Genomic DNA, 13,239 nt, shown 5'->3' with positions numbered 1-13,239 from the left:
ATAAAAAATCTACAAAGAAATCTGAAACATGTAGTCGGGTGGTTGTCGCTTTGACATCTTCACCATTTCCTTTCTCAATTTTAGTATCATGTAAAGGAAACTAAATAGGACAAAAAAATGTCTTGCATATCATATAAATTAATATATTTTTAGTTTACAGAAGCCAAGGTTTTGTTTGAAAAATCCTTAATAAAGCAGAGACACTATAGTAAAAATGTTTGAAGCAATAACAACATGCTTTTTTTTTTATTTTTTATTTTGCATCAAAATTCTGCAGTATTTTTTAGGTTTATAGCAAAGGCATATTTAGGGTTTTTTTCTGCCCCCCCCCCCCTTTTTGTGGGTAAAATTTGGTTAATTATATAAGGAATCACTGAACACGACTGGAGCTGGCCCTCTCTTAGGCAGTCAGTGGGCCCCCAGATTACTTATGAAAATTAACAGATGACAATGGACGTGAAGTAATGAAAAAATCACTTCACTCTTTTGGCTAGGTGCGCTCATTATAGGTATTTTATCCTAATTACAACAATGTATAACATCTTTTTGTAATGTAATATTGACAAGAACCAATCTAAGAAATCAGATATTAAAAAATATTCAAAGAGTGACCAAATAAAACATCAATTCAACCATGTTTGTAGGTTGGAAACCATATAACTCTTAGACTGAGCTCTTAGAGAATAAGATAATACTGTGAGTTCATTTATATTCCTTGGGTATCAATTTTTGTGGATATTTGATTTTAAAGTTTTGCAAATATGTGCACACAAAGCCATAAACAAATTTTTAATTGGTTGAACATTTGAAATTGTGGTTAACTTGTACCCACGAAATCCACAAAAATTGGTATGACCGTATCCAACTCATAATAATGAATCCACACTGAGACTACTATATCACATAGTTATATGTATTATTTTAGTCTCAGATCCACAGTAATTATTCAACGAGTTACTTATTTTCAAAGGAATTTAAAATCATCCAACTCCAGCTCTAGGTAATTTTATTTTTCATGTAATTTTGGGGAAAAATCATCTTGGTAACAGAAACACAAATATAATTAAAGCTTTGATATGGATATGAAAACTTCCATTTCAGATTATTAGACTTTGGCTGTCCAAACCCCATAAATATAGAACAAAACATGTGTAAAGTAAACTAATTTTTGATAAATATTTTTTTTCATTACATTTACTAGACTGTTATATACTGTAACCAGTCAATTTTCATAGCTTGCTATTTCTTTAGCCTAAACAAGAAACCAAACAAGATTGAGAATCATATTTCTTCTGTAAGGTGACAACCATTTAGTTTTTCAAAGGGGTGGGAGCATAGTTTCACTGATGAGTCTTTTGTAGATGAAACACATGTCAGGCATACATCATTAAAAGTCTGGTATCATTGACAATTTTTACAGACAGTAACACAATGTAATCATTTATCAGTATTTTATTTCATAAAACAATGAATAAACATAGAAATAAATAGATCAAATAAACATGATAGCAATTGTATACATAGAACATTGAAAAAGGTGTCTATAATGATAGAAAATCTAAAAATGTATAAAAATATAAAATAAATATATGAGCAAACATGTGATGCATTAACTCACCACTGCAATCAGTGAATACAAACCACCAATGGTAAACAATTGATTGCTTGATTGTTATTTGCTTAACATCCAGTGACAAATATTTCAGGATTTTCCATCAAAAGAGTAAGAAACTTAGATATATTATTTCAACACACATGTTCCTTTCCCCAATAAGTAAGATATGAAAAAGTACAATAATTCCTTAAAAAGTATTTTGACCAAATTGAAACAGAATTTGATATGAACTCATTCATACATTTTTGTTAATTTAGTCAAACAAGGTACATGAAACAAAACTAATATTTAACCTTCTGGGGATTTAATATTATTTGTGGGATACATGTATTACTTTTCTTGGTTTTAGAGGGTAAAGGCAAACAAGAAATTTAGATATTCAATGAAGCACACATTTTCTATAGGGTTGTATGCATACTTTGGCTTTAAAAAGACCTGAAATATCCTTGAAAATACAATGTCGCTTCAATCCACAAAAATTAGTACCCACCAAAATATTAAAATCCAGACAAATTGTTATGCTATTACAATAAAAATAATATGCTAATGTAGGCAGAATGAAATTCCTGTTAACAGCTAAACCTGGAAATAAAAGATGGAAGATTAAATGGAGTTTGGTGCCCAAATTATTTGAGATAGGGGGTGTAAAACAAAATTGTTAGTGCAAGGAGGATATTTCTCTTGGTTGATACTATTTAAGAAAAATAAAACTACAATAAGGAATTAAGTTGGTCACAGACTCTTACATTCATTTATTCTGAGCAAATGCAATTGTGCATGAAAAAAATAAGGCATACTGTGGATTCATTTATTTTCGTGGGTACCAATTTTCGTGGATTAAGGAAAATATGCATGTTCGTGGATATTTGAATTCGTGGTTTTGCAGAAATCTGCTTACTAGCCTATAGAAAATGAGATATTCGTTGAACATTTAATTTCGTGGTTTACCTGTTCCCACGAATACCACGAAAATTGATATCCAACAAATAATAATGAATCCACAGTATATGAATCTGTTGCAAAAATAAATAATTCCAGTTTACATAATTAAATGAATTGATATTTTGCCGCTATTGTGCATCTGGGGTAACACTCAATGCATACAAGAAAACTAGGTGAAATATAAATTAAAACTCTTATGAATAGCACAACCTCACAATGAAAAATTGCACATTAGAAAATTATGGTTTATGATACTCATGTAACTATGAATTAAAAGTGGGGAAAAGTTCTGATGCAAATATGGCACAATTTCACTTCTTATTAGGTTTATGTCATAAAGTTCAAAGTTTTATTTTGGTAGGTGTATGTCATACCTACCTCAGGTAGAGATTTTTTATAAATTTGATACATATTTAAAAGTTGATGAATACTAAAGTAGCAGTAATGTTTCTTATCTTGTTTGATTTTATAATAATACAGAAATGTTCACCAAAAAACTACTAGGACACACTTAAGAACATATTGTATACAATTTGTTAGGTTTATATATGTAGGGTGTTACATTATGAGGCTGACATTATACAAAATTTGATATAATTGTTATATGTTAATCAAATTAATTATATAAAGTATGTTCCCTATTGGAATTTTGAAAACAAGGACAAATTAATATGGTCAAAGAGATACTTATTTCAAATCAGTGACAGACAAGGAAAAATAAAGCATCTAAACCCTTGTTTTCATAATGAAAGACCATAAATTAAAAAAAAAAAACCATTCTCTCCATCCACAGAACTCTTAATAAAAACAAAAACAAAATGATATCTGAGGCTTGATAAATGAAGATTAAAAAATTCATGTCATGTCTTGATTAAAAATTCTTGCATTTCAAAATGACATATATTTTCTCTTTAAAATTCAATGAATAAAAATCTATATGCATAAACATCCTTCAAAATATGTCAAGTATTAGAAATCAAAATCATCATTCAGTTAGGCACCAATCATTTGCCCACTCTTTTATGTAAATGCATTGAGACTCCTGATGAAATTTGTAAATTTTAGTTGATTTCTCAAAGAAAGTGCTGAAAATATTCTTAAATATAAATAGAATTAATCATGAAAATCCAGAAACCTAGTTGAATCACTGTTTTTAAATTTTACACTGGATATCAAATAAAACAATATTGTAAATATTGGGTAATATTATCCTTTTACAAATGACCAAAACTTGACAAATCTTCTTTCTGATGTAACAGTCAAATGTGTCATCATAGGCAAATATATACATTTTTCTTACGCCACAATTTTGTAGGTGAAAAAATTCTATTTTTAAAAATAATAGTATCATCCATTTTGTTTAGATTTTAAGAATTTCTAGTGGAAGATTATACTGAAAATAGACCAAAGTTAAACTCAATTCGGTTGCAATTTTTTTCTGTCTGTAAAATTATGTTAAATATGCATGATCTTTGCTGCCAAAACAAATAAATGAGGTACAAACAATTAATACTGCACAATCACATTTTTGTCATTCTCGTAAATAGACACTGAATATGGTGAAACACTTTCACAAGAATGAGGTAAGAATTTATAAGTTCATCTTCTGAAGCGTTTAGTAATACATGTTTTTTTTTCTTTTTCATTTTTTATATTATTAAAAATTTTTATGATCATCCTTCAGGATTGTCAAATTTTTAGTCAAATCCTCATCAGAACATAGTAAGCCTTGTTTAAACAAATATTTCGTTGTTTATGTCTATAAATTTACAATAGAAAAAGATTAAATTACTCTATAACTTAACAAAATTATATTCCTTGGATATTTACCCCCAAAATAGAAATCAAAGTAAAAAAAATATTTGAAAAAATTGGTATCTGTAAAAAGTAATCAAGCTAACATAGCTTGAATGATATTTCCTAAATCCATCCTGCTTTCTTTGAATTAAACATTATATAGTGGGCTATTTTGGAAAGTGACATTTATCATTTTAAATAATTAAATAAATGATTGAAACATAACTTGCTAATTAACTGAATTATCAAAGTCATAAAAAGTATTTTTACTAGCAATCAATTAGCAAAGAAGTTTATCTCAAAATATTTTCTGCTACATTTAAGTGTATTTTAAGAACAGAAAAGGACAAAAGAGACATGGGCAGCCTGTGCAAATAACTCACAATTTTGTATCTAGAAGATCAGTGAAGTAACAAAATTTACAAAAATCAACTTGTAAAACATATTGCTGAGATAAATATTGCCATAGTTAAGTTCATTAGCATCAATCCAAACACTATCATGAACTGCCTTGTTGAGCAAAACTTCATTTCAATTTACAATTCTAAAGTCTGTGAAAACCAGACTCTGCTGCTAGGTCTTCATCTAGTTCTGCTCTTCCTCTGTCACGTCTCATACGTGGTTTAAGAATTCTAGTGCCTAAATTTGTTATGGCACGATCATCTCTACGAAGAAGTACTCTTGCTCCCCTCCCCTGAAAAAAAAAATAATTGTAAAATTATGTAATGGTAGCACAAAAGCATAGTTATGTTTAAAAAAGAGTGCACACACAGAAATGTCTTGCCTACATTCTTGACCATTGATTTTATGTTGACAGATAACAATTTTGCTACAATTATCACATAAACTTTATAAAAAAAAAAAAAAAAAAAAAAAAAACATTTAAAAAATTAAAAGCTTCATGGATAGGATTATAGAATGTTATGCTCAATGGACTATTGTAATTCTACTTTTCATAAACTATTTTCAGACAAACACAATAATTCAGTGAGTTTTGGTGGTTATTGCAATTTATTGTACCATGAATATTTCTCTTTGTTTCTTTAAAAAAAAATAAAAAAAAAATTTAATTAATGCCTGATTGAAAAAATGTACACATCATAAAAGTAATCACCATTGGATCCATTACATCCCTACTTTCTTTATCTTCTTCAGATTTCTTTCGATCCTGAAAAAATAATTGAAAATCATATTTTCTGTAAATGCTTTTTACCTGATATTTGTATATTCTGTAATGGTAAATAAAATTCAGATAACTAATTTTAAACTTCTTCACTCCATTTAATCTGTTTTAAGCTTTTTTTTAACATGTAACAACATAATTGGTACACATTTTTCTGCACCAGATGCACATTTCTACAATCAAATACATGTATTTGAAAACAACAGTCTATATGAGCAGATTTATGAACCTTTAGGTCACCGTCTGTCAGTGGATGAAGAAATATAGACATGGAAATATTTACTCACAACAGATGACTTGGTTTAGCAAAAAATCAAAAACTAAAATATGACATAACTCAAGAAAGACACAATACATAATCTTCATGGTGTACACCTTTTTACAACATGGATGTTGACACTGAAAACTTGAAAAAATTTAAACCTTTTTAATTTTTTTTTGGCTATCTTCCACTCAATCAGGTGATACAACTTAGGAAAAGAATAATGGCAGAGTTGAAAGTCTCTCATTTTTAACAGCACAAAATAAATATTTAAGGAATGCCTAATAATTGTTTCCGTCTATGAAGAAATAACATAAAAAAAATGTGGTGCACACTGAAAAACTCGCCTAACAATTCCAAATTCCATTAGAAGTCGGGGAAAATCATGAAATATGATGATGACGTCACACTCACATGACAAAATTATGTCATTGAGCTGATAGACAAAATACTGTCAGCCAATCAGAAGAATTGTTACATCCAAAATTAAAATTATTTTCAAATCTAAAATGATCTGATAAAGCCATACTTTTTTTTTTTAATTTAATTTTTATTATTTATAACTTCCAATTTACAACATAATATACACAAATATAATAGCAATATATAATATATAAATCTATAGATATTATCTAATCAATACAACTGTCTATTAGGAAGCAATTTTTTATTTTTATTTTTTTATTTTTTTTACCTTTACCTTTATTACCTGAACTAAACAACAACCAGTGGTATAGATGGAAGGCTGGACAGACAAAATACACATGATGCCTTGCAGAAAAATTTGTCAAACTGCATTTTTAAGCTGACGACTCATTGACAGTTGCCCAAACCTTCCATTATTACAGAAATATATTCATACAGAAAGACAGTCTGTTGGATAAGTTATGTCCTCTAAATCTTATACTTACATAACGTTCTATAATTACAATTGCAATGATCCAAACTATTGCAGAAAATAAAAGTATTGTCCAAACTAAATTATTCTTCATAAATAATGCTGAAACACAAAACAGAAATATCAATTCATGGCCACTTCAACCACTTTTAAAGTTGATATACTATAGAAAACTATGGAAAATTGAAAATAATTATTATAAAATATTAAATGACATTCTTCCCACAATAAGCAAAGCACTAGTTGGTTAAAACAAAATTAAACTGGTTAGAACAGAAGCTGAAATTTAAACAGGAGAAATAAATATTCATTTAATGTTATAATGTATTTCTCCTCCCTAAACAGTTAAATTTTAAAATTTAAAACAAAGCTTTCTCAATGTTTTAAATATCCCAAATTTAACTGCTGAGATAAGATAGGAGAAATATCATACAGCACACAATTCAGTGGTGGAATCTGTTTCTCTAATGAATTTCAAAATAAAGTTTTATCATTCTTTTTCAATGTTTAAAGGGAAAATTCACGATTTTTTACTTATGGTTTAAATATGTTCATTATGACATAATATATATATTCACAAAGTTTTATCGCTATATGTGCAGTAATAAAGGAGAAATTCAATATTTAATGAAAAAATATTAACTACTTCCTGTAGGTCGTGACGTTTTCTCCTGGTTTTTGCATGCCGGGATTTAAAATACAATCATTAAAAGTCTTGGTTTTTAATCATATTTTAACGTAATCGTAAGCGCGCCGATGACTTATGCTTTATCTAATAACCATCCGATAATAAGAAGATTAAACGCACAGACGTTCAATTGTACATATTCATGAGATAAATTTTCTATGTTAAACGTATATATTCGAATTATTTTTGTAGATAACACAAAAAGTTATAAATTTATTTTTAATTAATGTATTTTCGGACTGATAAGGTGAACAAAGTAAGGTACAATAATCTGTAAAGACAATATGTTGGTGTACTCTTATTGAGCTTTTACTATCTCTGCTATGACTTGGTTGACACGATGTGTGTATTCACGGTTCTGTGGCAATACTCGTAGATGGCTTGTTGAAAGGTAAATTGTTATTTGCACTTCGGTATTTAACCACGCCTCTCGGGCACACCTTGCCAGGTGTGACTGTCTATTCGGATCAGTAAATTATAAGACAACGGACCATTCAATACACATATTTAAAATATATATTCAAGTTGGTGACAAATAAAAATTGATCGCCGTGGAATTATTTAATTATATTTGGTGCTATTATTTATTTGAATTCAAATAAGTTAATTTACTAAGAAATACACAATTTTCGGTTAAAGACGGGAAACTTAATTCATATGTCCGATTGAAATGATTTACACCTTTTGTCCTTGATTGATGTCTAATAAAAAGGAGAACTTAGAAATTATAAATAGCTTTACCAAAGTACTTTTATTTGTCTTTATTAGGCAAATAAATGAATGAGAACACTTAGATTTAGACTTTTTAAAAGCCACGTATAAATTAATAACTGGAACTCACTGAAGATAACTCTACCGAAGCGGAACTTATTAATATGAACGAATAAAGAAAAAATACTTTTGTACTTGTGAAGTTTTAAAAAATTGACAGCAAATTTAAGGTCTTCTTGGAATGGAATTGAAAAATTACGAATAGATATTCTTCATCAAGTGTGAAAAACGTCAACCAAATTTAATCATAATCGGGGACGTCCTTATTAAAATAGTCTTCGTCTCACAACGTACAATACTTAATAACTATTTGACCAAAGATGTTTAAAAACAAAAGACAACAAATTTAATGTCATCTTTCCCAATTTTTTAATGTAATTATAAGTCTGTTCAACTGGCAAGAATACCCCGAAAGCGGTCAAATATCTGACAAGCAGTTTATTCTTTAAATTTGCTGTCATTGAATATCAAGAAAGAAAATAAATCCCGAAAATGATTTGAAACTTTAATACTCAATAGCTTTCCTAGAAAATATTCACATCCCTCGGGGATTATTAGTGTACGTCCAGTTGCATATGTCGGAACAATTGTGGTGATGACGAATTTCTTTCTTTATTCGAGAACAATCTAATTGATATATAAATCTGTGATTTTACTATGTTCATAACTTCGATGAACCAAAGCAAGTTATAGATCGACCTGTATTTAAATCAAATTGGTCCTCTTCTTCTTCTTCTTTTGGTATACAATAGTCTATCGAATTGGATGATTACATACTGTTGGTATACGTGGACTAGTCTATTTACAAAACTTTTACCCCAATTTGCACAAAATGTATGTTTCTTTCTTATGTTCAATGTATACATGTATATATTTTAAATTGCGCTGTAGTTCCGTAACTTTCTATCCGGGCGTATAAACGAATCGTCGACAAGTGCGCACATTTTTTTTAATCAACATTTCTGGAATGATCCAACTATGTCCTTTGCTATTGACAACGAGTAAATATTACATATTCCCTGAGACATATAATACAAATATATGTTCTTTGATTTTCCCAAATTAACCCCTTGGAAAAAATACGTATATTTGTATATCTTCAATTTTTTTTTTTAATTTTTTTTTTGGTATCATTTTTTTTTTATAAATAATATTCTTTACACCAGAAATTTTATTTATAAACAAGCGTATGAGTTAAGTAATGACTAGTATATTATATCACTTTCGGACACGCAAGACAGAGATGTATATTATACATGCACCTGATAGTTCAAAATGGAAATTTATAAGTTATCGGCCGTGTACACTGATCAATACCTACAGAAGTGAAACGATGCATGAACTTGAAAGTCCGACAGGAAATCGCTTGAATACCTGGACGTGTCACCTTACACCCCTCACAATACCTTTGGGAGTAATACCTTAAGCCATGCGGGTGATCAGTGGAGCGAAGATCCTAATTTATTTGAATAAAGTATATTACTTGAATTATGAACGAATTAGATTTTCGAAAACAATTTTCACGGAACACTTATCTATGATTTGAACTTTGACTTTTTAACTAATTTAATAATATTAACAGTTTAAAAATAACAGACTATATGGTTATTAAAAAAAATAAGAACATTTTCCGTATCAAGTTAGTTAGTCAGATAAAACAACCGTACGATTGACAAGATATCGACACGTAATTACGACTACATCGGTTACTGTAGTTTTGTTTCTTTGTGGTTTATAGACATATCGTGATTTTTATTTGGACAAGATAACAAAATGGCGGAACGAAGATAACTGATACTCAAAATTTAAAATCGATGGTGATCTCTTATCTAGCGGAAAAAAACTTTAATATTTATAAATTTGAGCATTTTTATACAGAATGGACATAATATCAATTTTTGATTTTTTTGCGAAGTTTCCCTTTAAACAAAATGTCATGTTTTTTTTATGTTACATCATCAGCCATGGTCACCTTATCACAAGAAATAATAGAATAATATATTTAAGTAGAATTCAGATGAAAATAGCAAAAGGTACACTTCCTTTCATTCAATTGATTGAATAGCACTCAATTTAGATAGAAACTTAAAATTGGCTATATTTTATTTTATAAAGGATGTATATAAGGCAATAAACATGTATAATGTTTTATTAACAACAAAAAACTGTATCAAAGTTGAAAATCAACTACATTTGTATTTTTAATGGTCAGTATTTTCAAATTTCAAATTATTTCCTACATAATCATCTAATCAGAAACTTCAAATGATGAATAACTGGAAAAACTGTTCAATCATAAGAGTATGTAGCCTATGTCAAGCTGCCTAGACTATAAAAAAGTTTTAAATAAATCTTACAAGGAAACTATCAACAATTTGCTAATCAACCTCTGAATACAAATATAACCTATTTCAAGATTGAAAGAATTAATAAACTAAATAACAAATTGAATGAGACAGCTGCATAAATATGCCCAGGAATCAAAGTAAAAATGACATTTTGAAAAGTGTATTTTTAAAGTCCTTTTGACTTTGACTTGCTTGGTGAAAAATTACAACGGATTGTGTATTCAACTGATTGAACAAGTTTGTTTTACAATATACATACCAATTTTATCTACAGAGAAGTAATCAAGCACACTAAACAATCTTTTAATCAAAGGTGGGTCTGACTTTTCACAATTTCCCTAAAAAAAACAAACTTGAAAGTTACATACAACATTTATATACAGCTTGTCTTCATTGTTGGACACAGAATTTCCTCAGAAATATTTATTATCCACTATATATGGTGATTTTCTGTATTTATTTGTGACAGAACATAAAGTAAACAACAATCAATCGATCTCTGTAGTTAACCAATTCCCGCCCTTTTCCCCTTTCCACTCTACTATGTTACTGATAAGAATTTTGTCTTTTGATGTCCACCATTAACATGCATGCTGAGGAGGAATATGATGTGCAGGATGTAAAGATATGCAGCAATGATCTTTCTAGAATGTTCTCATACTGAATATATATGAAAAACTTGCCACTAGACATTTAGCAAACAACATTAAATCAACACAATTTATTCTTTAAGAATATTTACTTCTAAAATTAGACAGTTACAATATTAACTATCATCTGAACATTATACTCACTCTACCATCACAAAATCCTTCTGCACAAGGCCTCCCATTTTGATGATACTGATTCATTCCATTATTATTGGTTGTTGGTTTACAACCTCCATTACTGTCTTCACAACACTGTTTACAGGAATCTGTACCTTAAAACAATATGAAGATGTACAAATACGTTTACAAAGCACAATTGAGTTTAGATACCACTCTTCAAACTAGATGTGTCAAAACGACAAAAATGGCCCCATCTTAAAAAGGTGAAAAGTCTGAGATTCCAATAACACATTTAAATAACTATCAGTAGTGGAAAGACATATATTTATATGGAACATAGTTTGGGACAACAACAAAATTTGACTCATCAGAAATTTCAAGACAAGAGGTAACTGTACTTGTTAAAGAAAAAAATACAGGTACAATATTTTCAGGCAGTTACTTAGAGCAGATCTTCAAAATAAAACAATCTGACTACAGGAAACATAGAAAAAATTGTCATCAGGTTAAAGTCATTGAAGAATTTTAGAAAAAAAAATTAAGTGAAAAACAGGTTCTAAAATTGTAACTTCTGTTAAAACAGGGATAAGTTATAAAGTATATTTTTACCACATAAAAATAAATATTTTTTTATTAAATCTTTCTTTTTCTTAGAGTTATTTTTGTTTACCTAAACAAATACAGCTAATTTTGCCTTTTGACTGGCAAATATCAAGACATACTCCATCCTTACAGGTGCCACTAAAAAAAAAAAAAACTAAGTTTTGAAGACAAAATATTATTATGATATGTTTTTATTATCTTATGTTTGTTGGTTTTTTTCCCTTCTCAATTGAATAATGAATAATGATGTCATACTATAGAGAAGAAATTATTTTAAGCATTTTAGTTAAAACAAAACAAACTTATTTTGGTTTATAAAAATGTTTTTTTGGATCATGAGTTGTTTTTGTTTGGATTTTGAAACTAACAAAAAAGGGCCAAAGCACACTTTGGACTTTTTTGTAATAATAATTTTCAAGTTTAAAAGGTTACAATTTGCTTAGGCTGTTCCAAAAATAAATGTATTGCAGGGGGAGGAAGGCACTTTCATGCATACATTTTTAAATTGGATTTTTTACTTAAATGTACAGACTATCTTTCTTTAATAACCACATCCATCAAATTTTAATAAAAGTGCCTTCTCCTCACTTACAATTAATTCTGGAAAAGCCCTTATTTATCTATAAGGCATGTTGACTTTATGCAATAAACAATAATCAGTTACAAACAACTAGTAATACTACTGAAAGAAGATTTTACTTGCTTCTTCATTGTTCTGGATTCTGGTTTTTATATGGAATGTATTTTCAACATGTACAGTCTAGTAAAGTGGTTTTGAATTAGAAAAATTTAAATGGCAAAGTAAAATCCTCTATATGTACTAACATTCTTTAATAGAAGAAAACTATAGAAGAAATCAATGCTTATTTTAGTATTTTTTGGGGGTGTCAGTGTTGGCTGAAGCACATTTCCTGTGAATCGCAGAAGCACCTCAATCAAAAATGTTTTTTTTTTATAATTACAATTTTATGCTAAGACCAAGATTTTATGTTCTTTCTTATATTTACCTGTGAACTTTTATGTGCAAGCACTTATCATCGCAAATGTAACATTTCATTTTAATATGGAGGTTATTTTTTGAATGACACATGATACTTGTAGGCCAATCAAACTAACAGATTCTAATGAAATATACATGTAATGTAATTATTTGTGAAATAAATACTTACCCATCCTGACAACCATTACCCGATAGCTTAATTGGTGCTGGACATTTAAAGTCTATTCCTCTAAGAGAGTCAAGGAACTATATAATAATAAAAGACGACATTTTATTTAGAAGGTTCATTCTGCATTTTACTTTTACTCTTTCCTCTGTGAAATTTTATCTTTATATACATTTTCAAATGACTCAATACAGGA

At 28.7% G+C, this 13,239-nt stretch overlaps 1 protein-coding gene across 1 annotated transcript in view; it reads right to left on the bottom strand.

Annotated features, from left to right (window-relative positions):
- Positions 1 to 2,707: 2,707 nt before the first annotated feature.
- LOC134716103 (ADAM 17-like protease) overlaps positions 2,708 to 13,239 on the bottom strand; it is a 34,187-nt gene continuing 23,655 nt past the window's right edge. The window contains exons 17-23 of the mRNA XM_063578876.1: positions 13,047 to 13,106; positions 11,945 to 12,015; positions 11,299 to 11,426; positions 10,764 to 10,842; positions 6,711 to 6,799; positions 5,469 to 5,522; positions 2,708 to 5,048 (exon numbers count right to left, since the gene is read on the bottom strand). Of these exons, the coding sequence (XP_063434946.1) occupies positions 4,899 to 5,048; positions 5,469 to 5,522; positions 6,711 to 6,799; positions 10,764 to 10,842; positions 11,299 to 11,426; positions 11,945 to 12,015; positions 13,047 to 13,106 (631 nt within the window). The 3' untranslated portion in view covers positions 2,708 to 4,898. The remainder of the gene's footprint in view (positions 5,049 to 5,468; positions 5,523 to 6,710; positions 6,800 to 10,763; positions 10,843 to 11,298; positions 11,427 to 11,944; positions 12,016 to 13,046; positions 13,107 to 13,239) is intronic.

Source organism: Mytilus trossulus, chromosome 4 (assembly GCF_036588685.1).
Source record: "Mytilus trossulus isolate FHL-02 chromosome 4, PNRI_Mtr1.1.1.hap1, whole genome shotgun sequence".
Taxonomy (NCBI): Eukaryota; Metazoa; Mollusca; class Bivalvia; order Mytilida; family Mytilidae; genus Mytilus; species Mytilus trossulus.
This window is presented reverse-complemented; position numbering and strand designations above follow the sequence as displayed.